Here is a 24,354-nt window from a genome sequence, read left to right as displayed (position 1 = left end):
CACTAACCTGGTCTTTCCTTGAGATTAGATGCAGTAATCTTACCTCCAGCTTCTGTAGACAATATTCTCTAGAAACCCTATCTTTATTATGGGGTATATCATATATCCATAATGCCCCCCTTTAACGGTAAATCTGTGGATATTTTAGGGGAGGATTAACCACTAACCTGGTCCTTCCTTGAGATTAGATGCGGTAATTTTACCTCCAGTTTCTGTAGACAATATTCTCTAGAAACCCTATCTTTATTATGGGGTATATCATCCATAATGCTTTTACAGTAAAGCTGTGGATATTTGAAGGGATGATGAACCACTAACCTGGTCCTTCCTTGAGACAGGATGCAGTAATCTCACCTCCAGCTTCTGTAGACAATATTCTCTAGAAACCCTATCTTTATTATGGGGTATATCATATATCCATAATGCCCCCCTCTAACGGTAACGCTGTGGATATCTTAGGGGAGGATTAACCACTAACCTGGTCCTTCCTTGAGATTAGATGTGGTAATCTTACCTCCAGCTGCTGTAGATAATATTCTATTGAAACCCTATCATTATTATGGGGTATATCATTTATCCATAATGCTTTTACAGTAAAGCTGTGGATATTTGAAGGGATGATGAACCACTAACCTGGTCCTTCCTTGAGACAGGATGCAGCAATCGGACATCCAGCTTCTCGTTGTACTGTTTGAGGGAGGCATGCTTGTAGTGATGTATCAATTCTACCACTGAATGAAACTTCAAAGGTTCTGTGAAGCCATAATGCCCCATTTTATGGTAAATCTTGATCAGTTTGTTGATCCCTCCTTTCCTATAAAACAGAACACACCGAAAAAGATTTGAAAAAAAATACTCAAAGATGAAAAACTAACTTGTACAATACTTAAAATTCATCTTAAGTATTTGCAAATTCTGGCTTTCCAAGGAATATATCCATTGACTTTGCTAGATAGATTTTTTTAATTTATAAATGGGAATCTCTTAGAAACAAAATTAGCTTTGTTGTAACAAGCACTGTTATTGAAAAATTTAAGGTTAATAACAACCTCTTTTTGTGGCGTGGGACTTTAATTAGGGAGGGTGTGAACATCCCCCCTCCCATCCCACTCCCTTCTATCCCACCCCCACCCCCTTTATCCCCCCACCCCCTCTATCCCACCTGATATTTACCTTAGTGTGAGTGTGTAGTCTCCAGACTGGAACTTGTTAGCAGCATCTCTGACCAGAAATGTTCCATCGGGCATATCTCGGAGCTTCTCGTTAACTTCTTCCCTAAAACGTGGAGAAAACGTAACATTTCTCATTGTTTGCGACTAAGCAAAATGAATCGAAGGAAAGAATGTACGGGATGGAAAGCGAGAAAAGAGAGATAGAAACACATCGTGAGTGTACCTAAATGTCACGTCTGTACAGCTCTACGAGAACTTTCCAGCCCCCAAAATTCAAGGAAGGTGAAATATTGGTGGCTACGAAGTGCAAGTGAAAAAAGATGGAGGGAAGGGAGATAAATGAGAATCAGAAGATGATGAATTAATTACAAAATGCTGTTAGAGATTATCATCTAAAATTATCATCTATGTCCACAAGAGATTAGTGTGTCTCCTTCAACTCGTTCCCTGCCCCCCCCCCACTCCCTGCTGCCTCTTCTATACCACTCTGACTCCTCTAAGGTTTGAGGCCCCCCTATTCTAGGATGCCTCTTCTAAGGTGCCCCTTCTAAGGACTTGAATAACTTACCTTGATATACTCCCCCAATACCACTCTGCCTCCTCTATGACCTCTGCCAGCACATGAATGTTCTGATTTTGGCTAAGATATATGGTTTTGTAAAAGAGTCCCCTAGTGCGTACTTAAGTACTACAATCAACCCAACTTTCTTTACCTAAAAGTAGTTACTTAGTGGTAAAGTGCAAATCTCCCCATTTTTCCGTCACACACGTGACCGAGAATGGCCCTTCTAAGGTGCCCACTCTTAGGACTTGAGGTTAACAACTTACCTTGATATACTCCCCCAGTACCACTCTGCCTCCTCTAAGGTTTTAGGCCCGCCGTTGGTCGCACCAGTGATCGGAGCGTACGCTGCATTTCTGTCAGGAATTTCTGCAGAAAAGCAATAAATAAATCAATTCCATATTATGAATAAAACTGGTGCATCAGGAGATCATGGCGGATCTCTGATATCTACAAACTCTTTAGTCTAATTAAATGAATCCATCAAAATTTTAGAAAGTATGAGTAAACTGGTACATCAGCAGATCAAAGAAAGCTGACAATATTGATATATCTGGAAACCTTCCTTTAAATGAATAAATCAATCAATAAATCAATCCATTTGTAATCTGTACATCATGAACTGATTTCTGTTCGAGGGTACATGATGGCGAGACAAACCAAACCAGCTGCTCTCGTGAAGAGAGACCTGAAAGGTTGAGGTGATGACCACCGAGTTATTCTTACCAGGAGGTATCGGTGTGGGCTGAATCACACCCCAGTCTCCCTTCTCGATTAAAGTTAGTACGATTTTCCGATGAGCGTCTGTATTGTGAATGACATGTCTGTCAGAGAGGAACGGGAAAAGGTTTGGTGTCACTTTGGTTGCTAACGACAACAACTCCCACGAGACACTGCAATCATTATGTTGTATATTTCTTACAAGCTAGTTCAGAAGTACATTCAAGTGACAAAGTAACAAAATAACATGGTCTCTCAAAAGTCTGGTAAGAGGAGGGCTGTAACTTAACTGCCATTGAAAGATACCTGAAAGTATGATCTGTGCCATACAGTTCACCAAAATTGTCCCACGGAATATTAACACCGGCAAACATCGACGGTTTCCATATGAAACAGACAAGCCATTACATCGAAATGCATTGAACACACAAATTTCTCTATTAGGTAGTTGTGCTGATAACTGGAGGATTTGGTCTAACCAAATTGATGTAACTAAGGCACAGTGGCCAGCACATGGGGCTGCCGTTTAACTGCAAGGCAAATTTCACAACACAGTATATTTGTCCGTCCAGATGATCTCAATATTTTAAATTTTTATATAAATGCAGCAGTGGGTTTACTATCTTTATTTTACAGCAAAACTTTCCATAATGAGAAATTTGACGGCCTAAATTAGATTCTCTTTTAAGGTCTTGCAAGTAATTTTGGAAGAGTTAAAAACTCCCAAATTATTGCAACTTGTCTGGAAGTTGTATCAATTATTTAGTTTGCAATTACAAAATGTAGAGGCAATTTCTCATGACCACTTATCCAAACAGATTCAAAAAGATATTGTCAGGTGACAAGATAAATGATGAAGCAAGTATCCTTATCCTAACTCCTAACACCTAACCTCTGAAAATTCCATGTACCCTCTCCCCCCCATCCTCCCCAACCCCCCCTCCACCACATCACTCCTGTATTTAGTAAATGCTTAATGCATTGTTCCATGCAATAACCATTACTAATACACTAATACAGTATAACGTTACTCACAAAATTTTATTTCTTGGCGGTCTAAGAAGAATATGACAGAAAACAAAGCAGAGATGTCTGGGCTGAATCTGATTGTCTGTCTTCTGACAGATTCTAGCAAAATGAGCCATCAGGTAAGAGAGTGTTGACCGATGGGCATGCTGAAGCCTCTGTACGCAGTCAAGTAGCCGGGCTTCTCGGTCCCCTTCTCTTGAGACACCTGGAGAAAAAATTATGGAAAGGGGAGGGGTGTAAGTAGGGGTGATGATAGTTTTCTTGTTCTTTGCTGCATAAATTTCTTTTTTGATTTCTCTGTCTTTAATTTTCTTAATATTTTTTAGGTTTTGTAAAGAGCCTAGAGGCCTTTCGTATTTGGCGCTATATTAAGGACTTATTTATTATTATTATTTTTATTATTATTATTATTTACAGAGAGACAGAGATTCTAAACTATATCTGGCTTTGTGTGGGAATGATTCAGAAATGGGGAAAGAACATTCAGACTATCTAGTATTGATTGTGAAAGCAGTAACCATAATTCAAGTGAACATTTAAATTTAATAATGACCGAACTCATCTAGGTTTATATGTGAAGAAAAAAGAACAATAGGCCAAGGTGCCAACATTTTGAAGGATGAGAAGAAAACACTCCTAGGAATACTCCAGACACTATTTTGCATAACTGGCCCACACATGATAACTGACCCACACATGACCCACAACTGACCACACATGATAAATAACATAGCTGTGACTAACAGACAACCCAGGGGAAGTTTAGGCTTCCTCAAACACACTTAGAGAAAAATAACACCCAATCATTTTGTGGAGAAATAGTTCTCATGCTTCACAGAAGAAAAACCTGTACAGCAGTTTGAGAAGTATGAATATCATGCTAATATTAGGTACAGGTGAGGAACTGTTCATACTGTCAGTACGAGTGCTTTAAATCATGATCTCAGAGGAGAGCGTAGAGTGGTGTTAGCATTGGAGGATTTTCCCAACTGACTCGCTGATGGTGAAGAGGTCAATTCATGAGTATTCAGAAGGTCAGATGAACTTACTTATAGCTGCAAGAAATTCGTCATACATCTCCAGAGAAATGACTGGGTTTGGTAGCTCCCTCAGGTACCTCTTGAGGACACCTGTGATAATGTGGACATCTGAACACTTTGAGAGGTCCACCTTGTCGGGATTCTCGTTGAACTGTTCTTTAATTTCATTTACCGGTATCGTGGACGCCGATGTACGATAGAGCCCTCTAACAGGAGTATCTGAAGGTGAAATCAGATATTATCTTACAAGAAAGATCCTTACCTGGATGGCATTCTGACTATCAAACTCATCTCTAGATCAATTGACGAAGGGTTAATGTGGACAATTAAATGCCACAAAACTGTGTGTTAGTGTGGGGGGGTGGGATGATGTGTAGGGGTATATTGACAATGGGACTTATAAATGCTTCTTGAAGATTAGTTGACACTTTTCAAACTTTTTTTGTGTGCAATATATTGGCTGTAGTGCAGATTCCTTACTGATATCTCCAGCCCACAATGGATTGGAGGAGGGGGAGGGATTAAGGATTAGGGAAATAGTTTGACAGTGGGACCTAAAAAACTTGTTGAAGTTAAGATGACAATTATTAGCATGCGAGGGGGGCAATTCACTGATGAAGTTCAAAATGCCTTGAGCCTGGGTCACGAATTAATGGTTGTCATGGTGAACTGTTTTGTGTGATAAAGGAGTACACAAGGATAACACTTTATGTTTTACCTTTTTCAAGCCAACATATTTATATTACTTTGTTCCTCAGAGTCTGGACTTCTTTCTAAAAGGTGAGCACTTTTTAAAGGTTTAATATTTGGTCCAAGATCAGAAACACTCAAAATGTCAAATAAATACCTCTACTTTCAATGGCTTCCACACACTTTACGATCACCACTGGGGCATTCTCTGTTTCTACTTGAAATTGTTCTTCAAGTGGTTGACAGAATACTCCAGCTGAATAAACCAGAAAAAATAAATTAATAAATGGATGATGCATTTAGTACACAAATACTTAACTAATGTCTAACATGTACAACATAAAACCAAACAGAATAAAAATATAAAGCACAAAAAAAATTTAAAAATTCATTAACTAATGAATCTTATGTGGAGAAGAAACAATATAAATGAAATTGTGATACATATTCAAATCTCCAAAGACCCTTTGGATTATTCACCACAAAAGCGAGTTTAGCTTCTACTGAAAAAAGATCCATTCCTTTGATAGCAAGGAGCAAAGAACTCTGTAAACATGTCCCCTTATGCAGTAAAAGGTTTGGTAGATATTACCAAAGGGAGGTCAGGGGTGAGGTATAGGGTAGGACAACAATTTTGGCTAGTTTTGTTGCAAGAAGGATTAAATAAGTTAATCTGTGAAACCTACAAATGAAAAGCGAATAAATGAGTTGAACGGAAGGATTGGAATGAGACATAGATATTCTTTGCAGATATTTCTATTCCACTGTGACAAATCAGGTAAATTATATCGATACTAGCTACTATATGATGCAGTCTTAATACATCTAACTACTCTAGTTCTTACCTTTTTCTCTCATGCCACTGTCGTTTATGGCTTTTGCATTGCATTTCGGTAGTCCAGTGGCAGCACAAGTACGATGGAATGCACAATTGCACACTGTAAGGAAGATGATACAGGGAAGGCTTTATAGCAAGGTTATAAAAAGATGTTGATCATTTGTTCTCTGTCTGTTATCATTTCATGGTCTGTAAACATTTCATGGTCTGTAATCATTTCATGGTCTGTAATCATTTCATGGTCTGTAATCATTTCATGGTCTGTAATCATTTCATGGTCTGTAATCATTTCATGGTCTGTAATCATTTCATGGTCTGTAATCATTTCATGGTCTGTAATCATTTCATGGTCTGTAATCATTTCATGGTCTGTAATCATTTCATGGTCTGTAATCATTTCATGGTCTGTAATCATTTCATGGTCTGTAATCATTTCATGGTGATAGAATCATGGATGGGTATTGATACAACTTTTCTTGGATCATTTAGTGTTCTCTTGTGCAAGCATGACCAAAGATGGAACTACCAAAGTTAATCAAGACAAAGGCATCATGAAAAAAAAGGTTAATAATTACTCCTCACAAGAAATATGTCAGCCTACCTTGGTTGCATATAAAACCAACAATGTAAGCTACCTATAGATTGCTGTCTAGCAACTGGGTGTAACACCAGCTGAGAAAAGGTTTTGGTCTGAAAAACATGCTTCAATTCATGTTTATGGAATAAATTCAATGATTACAGAGTGGAAAGTGAACTAGGATTGTTACACTTTAGTACTGCCTAAAATTTGGTTTCTTGGGATATGTTATTTAAATAATACTGTAATAAAATGTAAAGGACAACATGATATACATCAGCACTATTTTGAGATTATTAATTGTTAAATGACTTTCTAAAGAGAATTTGACAAAACCATACATAAAGGTTCTATAGTGTCTCTTCATATCAATATTACATGATTGTATGAATGAATTTTCAACAATTCCGATTCTACACTGACTAGATTACATATTACAGAACATCATGTACATATGAACTGAATATTCAATGTCATATAAGTGAATTTTCCTTGTCATATCATGAGATTCTGAACATTCATTGCCATATGGTCACATTACTGAAAATTATAATTATTTGCCGAATAATCCTCATCATATAATTGAAAGTTACATCTCCATCAGTAAAATGGAAACTAAAAAACCCTGTTGCTTCATCCTTTCCACATCGCTAGGAAGGCTCAAACACTCGGAAGTTTTTACCTTTACAGTAGAGGCCCTGCTGCACCAATCCATACATAAACCTTCGGCATTTCGCACACCACGTAAGCTTAGAGAATGTGTATTCCATCAAGTTATGGTGTTTAGCTGTGTGTTGAAAGGCTGCAAACAAACAGGAGAGACTCGATCATTTCACTGAATATCTTCATTTGTGGAGGAAGTCTTCACTACTTCTGTTGTTTTGATATTAGATTCACCATTCTGTCTGTCATCAATTTAAATAACTGCAAGTTTATTCATGAACAATTTAACAATTTTAGGGTTTGTTTTATTTAAAACTTAAGGACTTTGTGAGTTGGAGGCAAGAAATCAGTAATCTCAATTCCAAGAATCTTTGTAAAATGTTCTCAGAAAAGTTCAAATCAAAAAAATAATCATAGGATTCTCTATACTCATGTACATAATATAAATTAATGCTGTCAAAACTGGTCTGAAATGGTTGGATGCATTGATCCATACAACTAATCCCTGGTATAGATAATACTAGTCATACTCACAGACATCTTCATTAATTCCTTTGGATCCACTTCATCCTAATCCATACAACTAATCCCTGGTGTAGATAATGCTAGTCATACTCATAAACATCTGGATTAATACCTTTGGATCCACTAAATCCTAATCCATACAACTAATCCCTGGTGTAGATAATGCTTGTCATACTCACAAACATCTTGATTAATTCCTTTGGATCCACTTCATCCTAATCCATACAACTAATCCCTGGTGTAGATAATGCCAGTCATACTCACAAGCATCTGGATTAATACCTTTGGATCCACTATATCCTAATCCATTCTAACTAATCCCTGGTATAGATAATGCTAGTCATACTCACAAACATCTGGATTAATACCTTTGGATCCACTATTTCCTAATCCATTCTAACTAATCTCTGGTGTAGATACTGCTAGTCATACTCACAAGCATCTGGATTAATACCTTTGGATCCACAATATCCTAATCCATTCTAACTTAGAATCCCTGGTGTAGATAACGCTAGTTATACTCACAATCATCTGGATTACTACCTTTGGATCCAATATATCCTAATTCATACCACTAATCCCTGGTGTAGGCAATGCCAGTCATACTCACAAGCATCTGGATTAATACCTTTGGATCCACTATATCCTAATCCATTCTAACTAATCCCTGGTATAGATAATGCTAATCATACTCACAAACATCTGGATTAATACCAATGGATCCACTATATCCTAATCCATTCTTACAAATCCCTGGTGTAGATAATACTAGTCATACTCACAAGCATCTGGATTAATATCTTTGGATCCACTATATCCTAATCCATTCTAACTAATCCTTGGTGTAGATAATGCTTGTCATACTCACAAGCATCTGGATTAATATCTTTGGATCCACTATATCCTAATCCATTCTAACTAATCCTTGGTGTAGATAATGCTTGTCATACTCACAAGCATCTGGATTAATATCTTTGGATCCACTATATCCTAATCCATTCTAACTAATCCCTGGTATAGATAATGCTAATCATACTCACAAACATCTGGATTAATACCAATGGATCCACTATATCCTAATCCATTCTTACAAATCCCTGGTGTAGATAATACTAGTCATACTCACAAGCATCTGGATTAATATCTTTGGATCCACTATATCCTAATCCATTCTAACTAATCCCTGGTATAGATAATGCTAGTCATACTCACAAACATCAGGATTAATACCTTTGGATCCACTATTTCCTAATCCATTCTAACTAATCTCTGGTGTAGATACTGCTAGTCATACTCACAAGCATCTGAATTAATACCAATGGATCCACTATATCCTAATCCATTCTAACAAATCCCTGGTGTAGATAATGCTAGTCATACTCACAAGCATCTGGATTAACATGATTGGATGCACTGCTTCCTCGTCCATTCAACTCATCCCTTGTGTAGATAATACACTTTCTGTGAAACTCGTCCAGCAAGCCCATGTTCTAGACCGGTAAAAATATTGGAAGAAATGTGTTAGTTGTTGTAATCGGCCAGTTACTTTACGATGCTAAGTTGCCACATGTGTATGTGAGAGAAGCAGAATGGCTCGTAACTTACATTTCATTTCTAGTAGGGGGCTATCAAATTAAAGAAAAAATTCATCGTTTGGGATTTTTCTAGAATTTGGAACACCATTTCAGATGGGAAAACCAACACCAGAGCACCAACGGTACCCTACAGTGGTTCCTACATCGAATGAACCTGCACTCCACAATGGGATGAAATGTGCTGAGATAAAGATGATGGCAAGTAGATGTGTGTTCTTTAACCGAAGATAGCCATGTACAAAAGCAGCGAAGCAGATCTGACATTGACTAACTATTTGAAATGATGAGATCTGAGAAATCACTTAAACTCACCTCCAGCTCCTGTTCGCTGAGATTTGCAAGTTTGTTTCCGTCTACTCCTTTGGTCCTGAATAATTCTGCGTACCTGTACAGATTGGTCACCGCCATCCAATTAAGTACATCTTCTATATTCCAATGTTCGAGAGGCTATAAGGGGGACATTGACCAAGAAATGTTAACACTTGAATCCTCTCAGATAACAGTAGGACATAATGAAACAAAATCCTCAAAATGATGCAACATCACATAGAACCATCCTTGTAATGTCAAGCGTATTGAGGTAGGAAAGGGAGACATAATACAGTGAGAATTATTCCTTTTAATATATTCATTTCCAGTATTTAGACTGTCCTCAAAAATCAGCCATCGGTACACAAATGACAACCACATGTTTATAGGGAGACCACTCTTGTGAAGCAAACGATTGTCCCAAAGAAGTCATGCAACCTTTGAACATTCCAAATATATTATCCTACTAAAATGGAAATACTGCAGCTGTCCAATGTTGATCAACTTTCTCACAACACATACAAATTTGAGAGGATATGACCCAATAAATTCAAGCTACAGCACTATCTTCATTCGAATTTGAATAACCTTTCCCAATTTTCCACTCACCTGAGTGTAGTTTTTATAAATATGTAATTTTGTTAGCTTTCTTCGTACAGACGATGGGTTACCTTGCAGTGGTGTGTTATACAGTAGCTAAGTGTCCATTGGACGGGTCAAGCCTACCATTTAAGATGCTACCTAGTGGTTACCAGTATACATTATCAGTATCGTTATGGCGATCATGCCATTTCATTTGTGACTCTTCCTCCCTCTGTATTTTCAAGAGACAACTTAAAACATTTGTTTGATTCCTAGCTTCTTTTTTCCTGGGTTTCCTTTATCTCTTTCCTACTTTGTAGAGCGCTTTGAAACGCTGTATTAAGCGCTATACAAATGTCATAATATGTTATTATTATAATTACATCTTAAAACTACATGCTGTAGGGAACAGGGTACAGTAACACTAGTACGAAAGATTTTTGTTTACAATGTATGTTACCATGACAATACACTGTACACAGACAGCAGGTCAAAGCTGCAAGAGTCATTAACAGTGCTCAAGGTACGTGACTGCTCATGTCAGCTAAATATCATACAGGTGACCTTGCATGTATCCCTTGTCTATGTGAGCCCTTCAAGAAACACTAATGCCACGTACACACATGAGCACCGACGAAGGGAACTTGGATCCCAGGATATTCAGACCCCCAACGTTAAATCTCAAGACAGATTACCGACCGTAGATCTGCTCAAATATCCCTCCTGAGGAATACACATACATGAACAGTACGCTTACCGCTTCTCTTTGGCTGAGTGCGTAATTGGAATCGACTTTCTTCCGTGGATAAGTGGAAGCGAACGGTGTACACTGCTTATGGAAGAGATCTGGAGTGTCTTTGTACCTCCACGCCACTCTACCAGTCCCCCAAATGAAATCATCACCTTCAGGAACAAGAGGCAAGATTGAAAGATATTAAAATATACAGGGACATTCAATTTAAGACCACACTTTTCAACCAGCTTTGATGGCACTGACTCTCATGCCGATCATATTGTAAACAGCTCTATATATACATATGATAATCAAGCCCCCAAAATAAAACCTACCTACATGAACAAGAACCATATATATAGGAACCAGCGGTAACAATGACCTAATGAGTCTAATGTTCATGTCACAATTTACAACCATAAAGAGCAGATGTTTAGTACAGTTCATGTAGTTAATTTCAGATAAATTGATCAAATGTCTTCATATATCAAATTTATAACACCTCCAGGTAATAAATTATTCATCAGGTTCTGTGCTCGCAAGATTTACACTTCTTTAGCTGTACAGTACTACTACATCAATATTGCATTCGTGCAGATAACACAACTCAGCGTACTATCAGTTTAAGTACAGCATTGCAGTAATAACCCTGGCAAGATATCATCTTACAGGTCTACGGACACTTACGAACATGATATTCCTAATCACTCTTACCTGTATAGGCATTAGAAATCATAAAAATAGCTGCAACTCCCATCAAAATCCATCAAAGATTGACTAGTTTACAAGTCCTTTCTCAATCCTTGTTTAAATATATTAATAAACATAGCTAATTATGCACATTGATGATGTACAGGGATCGACTGCCTACTCTTCTGTTATGTAATCCCTATGTCTTCACAACCTTTGTCTCAAGGACACTGGACACATGTGTCTGTGGCCTTAGGCAATTGTTTGAAACATTTCATTGTTTTCTTTGAAAGGCGAAACATCACATTTTTCAAATAATATATATATGTTGGCTTTGTAATTAGGGGTTAACTCATTAAGGGCAAACACTTTGATGAGCCCAACACTCCACGTCAGAGTTTGCACATATTCAATGAGTTTCCCAGATTTATCAAAACTCAAATGTGATATATCTTGCAAACAAAAAGAGTTTTATGAAAAATTTCAGCAGATTTTTAATGAGATTATCACACACAAGAAATGTACCAGAATATGGGGCAAATTGGCTGGTTTCAGTCACGTATACTTACAATGTTTGCAAAGGCTTGGTGTGACAATACCAAGGGAAATCATGTCCTCTGAAAGTAAAAAATAGATAAAGTTGTACTTAAAGAAAAGGATGGAAAGAGGGAAAAAAAGAAGAGGAAAGCAAGAATAGGTTTGCATAGAAATACCATCTGGTTAATAATAGCCCATAGAGGAGCAAAGTTGGGAAAAAATGGGAAACTTTGGGAATTAAATTTAAATTATATATATAATACTATAGTTTGATAAGGGTTTTTTTTCTTATGGAAGATTGCTCAACCAGATTGCTGCCTGAAGTAAAGTAACCATTGCTTTCTTTTCATTCAATTGTAATTAATAGCCCGTCTACACTGTAGGTACTGTAGATCGATGACATCTGCACCCTTAAATATAATGTTCAGTTAATAACTGTTACATCTAGAGAAAGACAAAAGTTGAACTCAACACTTTTCTTCTCAAGATGACATTATTATATGACACAATTCTCTAATATGCAATACTGTACATAATTAAACATATGCAATACTGTACATAATACATATATGTACTGTACATAATACAATATGCAATACTGTACATATACTGTACATAATACAATATGCAATAACTGTACATAATATATATACTGTACATATTACAATATGCAATACTGTACATAATATATATTGTACATAATACAATATGAAATACTGTACATTATACTGACATACATAATACAATATGCAATACTGTACATAATATAGTACAATATGCAATACTGTACATATATACTGTACATCATACAATATATGCAATACTGTTCATAATATATATACTGTACATAATACAATATGCAATACTGTATATAATATAGTACATAATACAATATGCAATACTGTACATATATACTGTACATCATACAATATATGCAATACTGTTCATAATATATATACTGTACATAATACAATATGCAATACTGTATATAATATAGTACATAATACAATATGCAATACTGTACATATATACTGTACATCATACAATATATGCAATACTGTTCATAATATATATACTGTACATAATACAATATGAAATACTGTACATAATACATATATCTATATATATATATACAGGAAGTTAGAACTACAACCTAGTCTGTAGAGTATACATGTTTATTGTTATGACAGCATGGAAGCCCATCGGCGATTCAAAACAGTGATTTCCTTGTGTATCCTTATCTGCAGTTAGTTCCTTTGCTGGTTAGACAGAGTTAGAGGAAGTATTTTGGGGAAAATGGACTATGTGACGTTTGAAACATAAATGTGTAGTATATATAGTACAGTACTGTCTAATAACTATGCATCACATCTACATATGATACTGTGCTAATTCAAGTGTCAGACAATATTCATATATTGTTTACGATATACCGATACAGTACTATATCACAGTCAGTTGCAAAGAGTTGTTTCAAAGTACGGTCCCGGACGAGGTAACTTTGGTGCAACCGAACAATCCAAAGTGGATTAGGGGGTAGAGTTCTGTTGGGTTTTGAGGTGCATTGTGCATTTCATTGGAGAAATGTTTAGAACCTATGCAAGGCAAAACTGGTAGGAGATGGTGAATCAAATAGTATATTATTTATTCCTTCCCCTCCTAACTAACCTATCACCAAAACAAAAAAAAACAGATATAAACACTTCTATGAAATATAAACAAGCAGTTAAAAACTGTGTAAATGAAATTATGGAAATGAGATATACTGTATGTGACTTATTTGAGTCCTTTACCTGTATCTTAAAATCAGCAGTTCTTATGTTCCATACTGTACAACAAAAGTACAGTAGGTTATGGAATATAGTTAACAATAAGATAACACAAACTACACAGCTGTAATAAACTAGTACTGGTGTATGCCTAGATGCCTATGACTGGAGAGGCTGCACTTTTGGAATTTAGATGCCAAAGCTTACCAGGTTTTGGACCTCCAATGCTCTGAAGAAGTCTTGTTATTTTGTTACTTAAATTTACTAACTTTTTTTCGTTCTTAGGAATTTCACTGTAAATCTATTTTATTTTTAAAATTATATATTCCTTCATTTATATGTACGTATATATTTTTTTTATATATTAATATTTAAGCTGTGTCAATTTTCATATTTATATTTTATTCATATTTTAAGGGTTTTGTCATTTTGTTGTCATTGTAAAGCGCTTTGAACATGCTTTGAAAAGCATGAAATGAGTGCTATATAAATTTGGTAATTAAATAAAATAAATATAAATCAAGTTTTCTCATGTTCAGTATCAGTTTTGGAGAGACTGAGCAACAAAACCATGGATGCAATTTTTTTTATTAATGTTCTTATCGATAGCAGAAGTGATACTTAAGAGACAGTTTACTTTCTACAGTACTCATTCTGCTATATACTACACCACAACATTGACAAACTTATTTGGGGGGGGGTGGGGATTTGGAACAGACAGATCAATTTGAGGACACCAGAAAGAAAGTCTTTAAGACTAGAAGAATTGAAGTATACTTAATTAATACACAAAAATATCTAATGGAAAACACATAAAACATAAGTTAACATAGAGTGCACTCTGGTCATATTTTTCTCATCGATTATGTGAAACTTTCTAAAACTTCAATGATATGGTTTCTACAACTTTTGGTTTCATCAATAAAAGCAGCCTATTTTTAAAGTCTGCCTATCATGACTGTAAAATCATCAATCAGTCATTTTAGAGAGTGGTGCATTTAGTGGAAAGTGTAAACTGCAAACAAACGGTACTTTCGTTTTTGTACCGCCTTATGTAATCATTGATGAAATCAAAAGTTTCAACAGATGCAATTATCGTTGAGTTATTCGTCGGGCTAAATATAAGGAAATTCAAAGTCATGTTCCTTGCGCCAAGAGCACGGCTAACTGACTGCATCCGAAGCATTCTTCAAGAGCTTCCGTGCCGAGCTTGAACAAAAAAAATATGGTGTTTTGGAATATATGTACCACCCATTTCAAGCTCATGAAAGAGCAGGACATATTCACAGTAACGCTGGCAGGCTGCCAAGTAATGATGGCCGGATAATGTCGGAATTAATGGAACCTGATCCAAAGTTGGACAGTATCAGTATTACCGGCTACTAAGTATCGAGTTACAAACTGTGTTTTTCACAAAAACACTTTGGTTGCTATGAAGCAACCAATGAAATGCATGCTTTTAAAAAAAAACTGCCGTGTATTGTCTTAATACATGTATCTGATATGAATGGTCCCTGTCAGAGGTTAGTGTTAGCACGTTACCAGTTCATTCTAGACGAGTAGTCTAGTACTTAGTGATATCATAGTGAGTATCTCAACATTCCACCGACCAAAAGAGCTGGAAAAAAATCCTGATTTTACCTGGACTGACAACTGTGCGAGGACGTGGCACGGGAACCGGAGGCGACTTGCCGATAAACCTCACAAAAGGGCCTGGAAACGTGCCCTCCTCGTTAGTTCTTTCATTTCTGCCTAGTAACCAACCCAGTGGTTTCTCTAATGTTCCCTTGAAAAAACTAAACCGGACTATGTTGGTATTTACGATCAAAATGTCTTTGACTTTAATTTCGATGTCTCCCTTTTTGTCCACGTTATAATCGAACATGGCCTCGTAACGCATGAACTCCTGAGCCATAGTACACACTTGGTGTTGGCGGGTCGAGAGATGATTCTGCAACGATAAAAGATATTAAAATATATATTAATAGATATTAAAATGACTACACCAAAAGGCATTGAGGCTGCAAAACATATATACATATATATTAAATTATGACATGTAGGTGTACACAGATGTTCTTCATACAATAGGAGTGACATATGGTTCTTCCTCCGGTGAAAAAAAAAGACGCCAGGCTTATTTTGATTCAACAAGCCTTCAAAGATTTGAGGCTAGTAGTAAACTCCATTATAACAAGCCCTTGATGATATCTTTGAGTTTCAAAAAAAAAGAGGGTTTTCTAACACTTTAATGTAATCTGACAATTTGAATGATAAAAGGAAAAAAACACATTTGAAGCATCATGGTGAACTTTGCATACAATGCTTAACTGATGTTTATGTGTGAATGATATGTGTGGTGTGTGTTGCCACATTTTGTAGGTGTTAAGACAGATACTGTTATGGACAATGGTGTACTTGATTTCATATCAACCTGTAAAGGAATCCCCTATTTTGCCATCTTTCGTTCACTTCATATGGTTTCCTCTTTGGATGACATGAGGGTTTGACTTTCAATGAAGGGGGAAGTGTGTGGACTGTGTGTTGCATAGTCAGTGACTCACATTGAACTGACTCCAATTTTTAAATCAAAAACATGTGTGTTCTTGCAATGATCATGACCCGGAGCGACAGCCATTCTAATTTTCGAAAAGTATTTGTAATTTGAGAGTTTATTATGCTGCAATAAAAACATGTGTGATGTTCAGGGACTAATTAAAGCCAAAGTCTCATTACCAACCACTTCACTTTTTTAACCACTTATTAACCATCAAATTGTTTACTGAAACAAAATTGCCACAAGGAACTTAATGTCTGTCTGTGGTTTGACTGAAGTACTGTACAGTAATTGTGTCTGCAATGATACAAACATTTGCATTTATGTCACTACGACAGGTACTGTATATACTAAGAAAACTTGATATAAATATTCAGCCTGCGGTTGGCTGCACAACAGAAAACCAATTTAGACTGATGAGCCTTTACAGGAAAATCAATGATCCCTGTTACACAGATCATATGGTATATTGCAACCACATATGCGTAGAATGCGAGTATAAGCATGGCAGTAATGCTTGAGGTGGAAAAACAAAAGAAAAGGTGGAGAATTAATTTATGACAAAGCAAACCATTAGAAATACAATTGCATGTTGCCAAAACATCACGTGCCTTAATAAACAAATAAAATAGTTAGTTAATCACCACATCCTTTTAATATTGAAATCACAAGTTTTAATGTCAGGTCAGTCACCCTGACAATTTGAGGGCTTGATCTTCCTGCTAGGGAATAACAACATCACCGTACAGTGTATATCATGCTTGAATCAGCTACAGTATTATTGAGTACAATTCTGAAATGCTCACACAAATATATACATGAGTATGTCTATATAGAACACTACAGAGACATACAGTACATGGTACATATATACAGTACACTGTACCGTACGCAGTACTGTACACTGTTCACTGTACTGTACACGAAACACTGTACGGTATACATAACACTGTACGATACACTGTCTGTATGCTCTCTATAAATGTCTAATTACCTTATTATATTTACAGAAGGGGTAAAAAAAATCAGGCTAATGTGTGTTGTAGTGTTTACGTACAGAAAGTCATGGTTGTCACTATGTACAGTAACTCACGGAACTGAAGCTAAGAGTCTACTGAACCTCAACCAGGAAATCTAAACTGTTAATCCAGGGGCCTCTGAAAAAATACACATGATGAATACTGGACAAGAAACGAAAAAATCACAAAAACAAAAAGAAGTTTTCGCATGTACACATAGCTGGACTGTTACTGTATTTTGTAAAAAATGTTCAGGATAATACAGTACAGTCCTTCCATGGGCTGATACCAAGGGCGGTGGAACCGGAGGGCACAGGGGGCACGTGCCCCCCACTTTTTCTCAGGTTCAAAATGTGCCCTTTTTCTACATAAAAATTGAGGTGTCTCAAGTTAGCAAGAGGCCAGGGAACCAGAATGAACACTCGGGAAGGGTCGATTCCGGCCTTCTGAGGGGTTTGTAAAACCAAAAATTTTCTTGTACGCTCCGCGCCAACCAGTGGTGGCGCTCCGCTCAGATAGTCGTGCATACAACTTTGCAAATCCTGGCTATGCCCCTGACTTTTAATGAATTTCTGTGGGTCAAACTCAAAGCTATTTCAAATGAAAAAAATTTGTTATGAAATTGACAAGAAATAAACTCTAATTCGGAAGATTCCTAGCATGATTTCACCTCATTTTATCTCAAAACTGTTTCCCAATTTGCACATTGGATATTGCAGTGCTAATATGCATATTTTCTTTGGGGGGGGGGGGCATTGATGGAGTGATGTGTATGCGCAAATAAGATAATACAATAAGAGTTATAAAGGGTACTAAATATAAGGCTGCATCAGTCCAATCGAATTTCTGCAAAGTGCCCTTTGATGTCGGTGCCCCCCAGATTAAAAGAGCTTCTGCCGCCCTTGGCTGATACAAGATGCATTCAACAGCAGTGAAATTTGCTACATACATCATCAGGCTCTGTTAAACTAGGGTGTCCTTATTTCCATGCATCAATAGGAATTAGCCCTGTGCAGAAGACAAACTAAATAATACTCAAACACTGTATGGAATTATAATACAGAGCGTACTACAGTAGCTCTGCACATCATGAAGTTTAAATGTGAGGACAATAACAAAACACTTGACAATTACACTTGACAGCTGACAGGTACAGTACTCAAACACATGACTGTCTACTTGTGTTATGAAACCGCACTTGAGTGAACATGGCAAGGTGAGTGGCAGAGGGACGGGGTAAGGGGGGGGTGGTTGGGGATGGGCATGCAATGATGTTCAAGATGTATGTCTGTCAGGAAGACTTTTTGATACTTCAAGCTCTCTAGATGTGTCAGTATATGTGGACTGTCTGATGTAGACAAGCAGGTATTTCTTGAAAATTTTAATATTTTTAGATCTACTCCTAACGCCTCTCTCTCCCACCCTCATCCAAACTTTCTTCCCCAGTTGCCAAGTTAACAGTCCCAATTGCCCTACTTTGTCAGTCTACTACTACTACTACTACTGTGGTGTTAGGTGTCACCAGTGCCATATATATTCTATTTCAATCTGGCTGGGCATTTCCTGTGCCTAGAAACAGTCCGCATTTCCTGCATGAAGTCGCTATTTTTCACCTTTTTGGAACCTCACCCTTGTCACTGTTTTGGATATATCCCAGTATGTGTGTCAATGCGAAGGCAGGTTGCCAAGATAGAGAAAATATCCGTAACCTTTGCTGCTAATACTTTTTCATTGCTATGACACAAACTTGGTGCAAACGAAAACCAGATTACACATAATATAGTACAGTTTTGCAAAGAAAAGTATACAGGTAAGTCCTACGGTGCTGTACCAACTGAGCTATCCACAATCACTTTGTGGTAATCCCTACACTACATGTATTGCTTTGGTTTGTCACAGAAGCCACAGTACCGTACCTTTCATACTATGTAACGAGGGATCCATGTACTAGAACCAGTTGTGTATGTAACCAGCTCCTCTTACATCCCCTACCCCACAGGAACCACACCACTACCAACAAACTTCACACAATATGAAGGAAAAAGTCTAATTTTTTTTACAGAAAATCTGTGGTTTCATCAGCAAGGTATAGAATTGAACTAAGTATGGTCCTGAACAATGATTCGATCTAGAATGTTGACCATTTATAGCGGTATTCATCATTGCACACAGACAGTAGTAACATTATTCCCTACATTTGGCAAGTCTATAATGTCAACAAACTGTCCATGGATTGTTTAGTTGTTTTGTTTGTTCACAACATGTTTACTTCAAAGAAACAAACACACAAGTCCGGTGGACTCTAACACTGACACGCTACCGCAAGGTTGTTTGTCCCAAAGTCAACAGTGGGAAGGTTGTTCCTTGTGTAGTCTGCAATAGCGTAGCATGAGAACTGAACGCTGAACTGAAAATGATACTGTAACTTCCTTGTAAGAAATAGTTAACTGTTTCAGCTTCATTGCTAATTTGCTACAGTCAAGAAATGGTGTTAATATACAAACAGGAGCTGGCATGAGAATATTACTGACTACTGTTTCAACCAGGAACATGAGACAACGATGCAATGCATAGATGTTATAACACTTGAACTTTGTAATTAATATTCTGCATGGGATTGTTGTGACACTGCACCATTCCCCAAAAAGAAGCCAGGTAATATTATCATAATACATACCGCACATGAATAAACCTTACAAGATGAAAGGCACGTAATTAAGTTCTGATATATATGTTAGAGACCTCCCATACACAGTGCGTTAAGAAGTCCACATTGTTTTCCTGTACTACTTCAGTCTTCTAATATTTTACAGAAATAATCCTGAGTACTGACATCAGAAACAAATCCGTCAGAATTAGTGTCTGGACTACTTATTCTGGTAAACACTTAAACAGACTATTAAGTCGGCTCCGATCAGAAAGCAAAGCCATAGAAAACTGATCAGCGTTTGTTAGCCTTGAAACAACAATTTTGACTGCATTACTAATTGATCAGGTACAGATCACATTCTAGACATTTAGAACATTTAATGAAAGATGAAATAGATTGAAAACCAGCATTGCTATCAAAGGTTGCTTACAAAATGCCTTCCTTTACACCAGAACCACAGACCAAGTACAGTCTAAACATATCTGAACGTAGGCATACAATAACACACCCATGTGCATTCATAGGAAGGACAAAAGAAAATTTGAATAAAAAGGCTGGTCATGCTCTATTACCCAAGCATAATGATTCTCTCATATTCTTTGGCTATGAGCATCTAAAGTAATGGCTTTCACATGCCTACACCTACAAATGAGTGACTTTGCATCCCAGCATTATCAATATACTGTACATGTATGAATCTTACGTCGGATGGACATTGACCTACTGAATGCAACCTGACTCAACTTTACTGACATTGTAACATCAATAATAATGGATGACTACTAGTCAGACAGTGTACTGTACATACTGTACATGGCAACAGTCCTAGCTTTATGTCAATTCAAGATTTAGCCATTTACAGTACTACTGTACTTACAGTAGCACATCTTAATAGTGTCCGAATTCAATCAACATTCAGTTGCTCTTAGAGTTACCAAAATGCTCTCCTCTCAGAGTCACCAAAATGCTCTTGAGGACAAGTAAGTCTTAAGCCTTTCCTTTCAAAAGTGTTGACATTACACACTGTTCTGATGGCAGTGGGGAAGTATCTTGCCAAAGATCTGGGGCTGCAACAGAGAATCATCGGCCGCCAGATGAGAAAATAGTACTATGAGAAAAGCTTCCACATTAGTTCAAACGTTGAAAGGGAAGCTAAGAACAAAATGGCTGGATTAGGTTGTAAAGATAACGTGGAGTTGGACCATTGTATGGAACTTTGTAAGCAGTATGCATAAGTTTAAAATCAATGTATACAATATGGGACTGTCAACAAGTGAAGCTGTTGTACAACTGGAGTGATGATTCGGTGGGACTTTTCCCTGTGAGTGACAATCCTGCCTGCCGCATCTGCACATGCATTGTTCCTGTCTGTTACCTATCTGTACAAGTCAGTCGTTAACCATTCAGTGGCACAATGCAGCTTATGTGCTACCCCACAATATTTCCAAGTTCCAACATCCTAAGTCAACTGGTATCTATTTTCACCTAGGTTGTTTCCATACATTTAGAAACCAAAAAAATGTTCCCATTTAGGTTTTGGAAAAAGAAAGCATGTGTTTATACTACCGTATTCTCCTGCACCTGTTCACTACTAAACAACTCCGTGCACTTCGAATAAATTTATGATGTCAATTGCGTGTGGTATATTGTACTGTGCACATATACTGTTGTGTTGCAATCCCAGTATGTAGCCTACTCCAGATGTTAAAAGGCAGTGACAGTTTAAGAAAGATTTTCGCAAACAATACTCTGCCCAGCCAGCTTTTCTCAGTCTTCTATCATCACTATGAAAAATCTCAGTTCTTAGTCATCTAGATTAGTAGATTATACTAATTAATATGTCTAATCTTGTTAACAGTCAGGCCAATTAAAAGGATCGTTTGGACTCTGAAGCTGATTGCTAAGCAAACGGCCGAAAAAGTTGCAGCATCAAGACGTTAACATCATTTTGTCATGGCATTTTGTATTGTGAAGATATGATTTGTTTTAACTTTGGTGATATTTTTTAAAAGCACCTGACAATTGAGTAGGGCAATTTCTTCTTTGTTTCCCTTGGCCCTATATATTTCAATCATTTATCTACAGAGGTAAATAATACTTCTAAGGAAGAATTGCATTTTGATGAATTCAAACTATTGATAACATTGACAGCTATTGTAGGCAAAATGTATCAGGTTTTAAGGATATAATATCTTTTCTAGACTATTTGAAATCATTTGAAGAACATCCGTCCAGATGACATTACAGCCAACTTACTGTGGTCCACTTACTGTGGTCCACTTAGTAAGTGGACCATGTAGTGGACCACAGTAAATAGACCACAGTAAGTGGACCACAGTCAGTGGACCACATGGTCTGCTGACTGTGGTCCACTTACTGTGGTCCACTTACTGCGGTCCACTTTTTGGAGGGATGAAAGAAGGCTAAGCTAATATCTCTTGAGATATCTCGAAAGATTACTTAAGATTTTTTATTAACTGTGTGGATTTTTTTTTTTTTCGATATCAGTTCACATTGTTTGACCCCAGAATGGTCTATAAATTTGTGAGTAGCAGAAGAAGCCCCAGGGTATGGCAAGATAGTATCTGTGACTAATGTGTCCGGGTTGAGTTAACAATAACACTAAGACTCGGTGCATATGATTTTCGAGCCCTGCTTCCTAATCTCATTTACATTGAAATTAACAGTAACATCATCAATGTGAGGAACCAAGTTATTTGATAATATGCCAAACGTTTGGCTACTAGACAATGTAAAATAAAATACCATGCTGGACTTAGTTAGGCTTGCTTCATTTAATTAGAGCTTGGGTCTACCATTACTATGTAAGGCCTACAGCAAACAGAACTCAGTAATTGCATTCAAGATTACATTACAAAAATCTTTATTGTAATAATGTCTAACATTTCATTCTTTTGGCAATGTTCACTATCTTTTCCCGAAATATGTAGTACTAACGTATCTTTTTTAGTAAATTAGGGTCTATCTTAAAACTAAGTTAATGTTACTGTAAATGTTACCTGAGGTCACATCATTGTAGGACTAGGAAGTCACAATGACAAGTAACACTAACAGTAACACAGTGGTTAGCCTGTTTCAATGAAGGAAAGGGTGAATATTTGCCTAAATTACTGTTCAAACATTTTACGATAGTTAACTGCTTTGACAACACTATTACTTCGGTCATGTCAGCAGGCCCGCCTAACTAAGGCCTACATGTACCACTACTAGCATTATTACCATTGGCATTAGCAAAAATCCCTTTGGCCTAGGCTAGGCCACATAGCCTAACGTGAGAACAGTGCTTCGTTCCCCATTTCCTTATTGATATTTGTATAAAAAAAACTTACAATTTATGCCATTTCGTTAGCTGATTCCACACTTATTGTCCATTGGATAAACGGTTATATCGTTTTATCTCAGATATCAGCAGGCATGCTGGGAGTTAAAGAATACGTAAAATGGTCGGGTCCTGGGTGTTGAAATCAGGAAGCGAACACTACCACTGAGTACCATTGACAATAATAGTGTTGTGATGTCATCACAGTCATATATATACGCCGAGTGTTCATTACTGCACTATTATCTACATACGGTACCTACCGTACATCTTCAAGATTCGCACTGTAAATTTACAATGTATTGAAATGTAATGCGATCACACAACACTCTGAAGTACGGTAGCAAGGAAACGTCTTTAGTAATTAATATTAAGTTATTATTTAGCTAAGTTATCGGCATGCAAGTTGGATTACAGGAGCTAAATAAATCATGAAGGACGATCGTTTAGGGCAGAGACGGGAAAGGGGGCTGGGGCTTTAGCCGTAGTCCCCCTTCTAGACCATCAAAAAATAAGAAGGCAGAATAAATTCTGGAAAAGGGTAGCAAAATAGGCAAACAATCACGAAAATCAAAAATATAAAGTGTCTTCAGACGAAAAAAAAAATTAACCTATGTGCTGTATGAAAATATATATCACTTCCATCCAGTCCGTCCCGCATATTCCAAAAGTAACTTGTTGTACATAAACAAAACAAAAATCTTTTTTATTCGCTTCCCTCAATTTCGTATAAAGGCTATTCATTCAGAAACCAACT

The 24,354-nt window shown here is 37.0% G+C and overlaps 1 protein-coding gene across 3 annotated transcripts in view; it reads right to left on the bottom strand.

Annotated features, from left to right (window-relative positions):
* Positions 1–23,830, bottom strand: part of LOC139982879 (phosphatidylinositol 3-kinase regulatory subunit alpha-like) — a 37,383-nt gene extending 13,553 nt beyond the window's left edge. The window contains exons 1-15 of one of the 3 annotated variants that reach the window (XM_071996047.1): positions 23,608–23,830; positions 15,673–15,982; positions 12,295–12,342; positions 11,060–11,205; positions 9,724–9,858; positions 9,201–9,306; positions 7,311–7,430; positions 6,059–6,151; positions 5,371–5,469; positions 4,533–4,742; positions 3,490–3,688; positions 2,461–2,558; positions 2,001–2,103; positions 1,174–1,275; positions 634–814 (exon numbers count right to left, since the gene is read on the bottom strand). In XM_071996047.1, coding sequence (XP_071852148.1) covers positions 634–814; positions 1,174–1,275; positions 2,001–2,103; positions 2,461–2,558; positions 3,490–3,688; positions 4,533–4,742; positions 5,371–5,469; positions 6,059–6,151; positions 7,311–7,430; positions 9,201–9,306; positions 9,724–9,858; positions 11,060–11,205; positions 12,295–12,342; positions 15,673–15,946 — 1,914 coding nt within the window. In that variant the 5' untranslated portion in view covers positions 15,947–15,982; positions 23,608–23,830. The remainder of the gene's footprint in view (positions 1–633; positions 815–1,173; positions 1,276–2,000; positions 2,104–2,460; positions 2,559–3,489; positions 3,689–4,532; positions 4,743–5,370; positions 5,470–6,058; positions 6,152–7,310; positions 7,431–9,200; positions 9,307–9,723; positions 9,859–11,059; positions 11,206–12,294; positions 12,343–15,672; positions 15,983–23,607) is intronic. The other 2 variants (XM_071996034.1, XM_071996044.1) reach the window with 2 other exon arrangements.
* Positions 23,831–24,354: the final 524 nt, after the last annotated feature.

Source organism: Apostichopus japonicus, chromosome 2 (genome assembly GCF_037975245.1).
Source record: "Apostichopus japonicus isolate 1M-3 chromosome 2, ASM3797524v1, whole genome shotgun sequence".
Classification (NCBI taxonomy): Eukaryota; Metazoa; Echinodermata; class Holothuroidea; order Aspidochirotida; family Stichopodidae; genus Apostichopus; species Apostichopus japonicus.
This window is presented reverse-complemented; position numbering and strand designations above follow the sequence as displayed.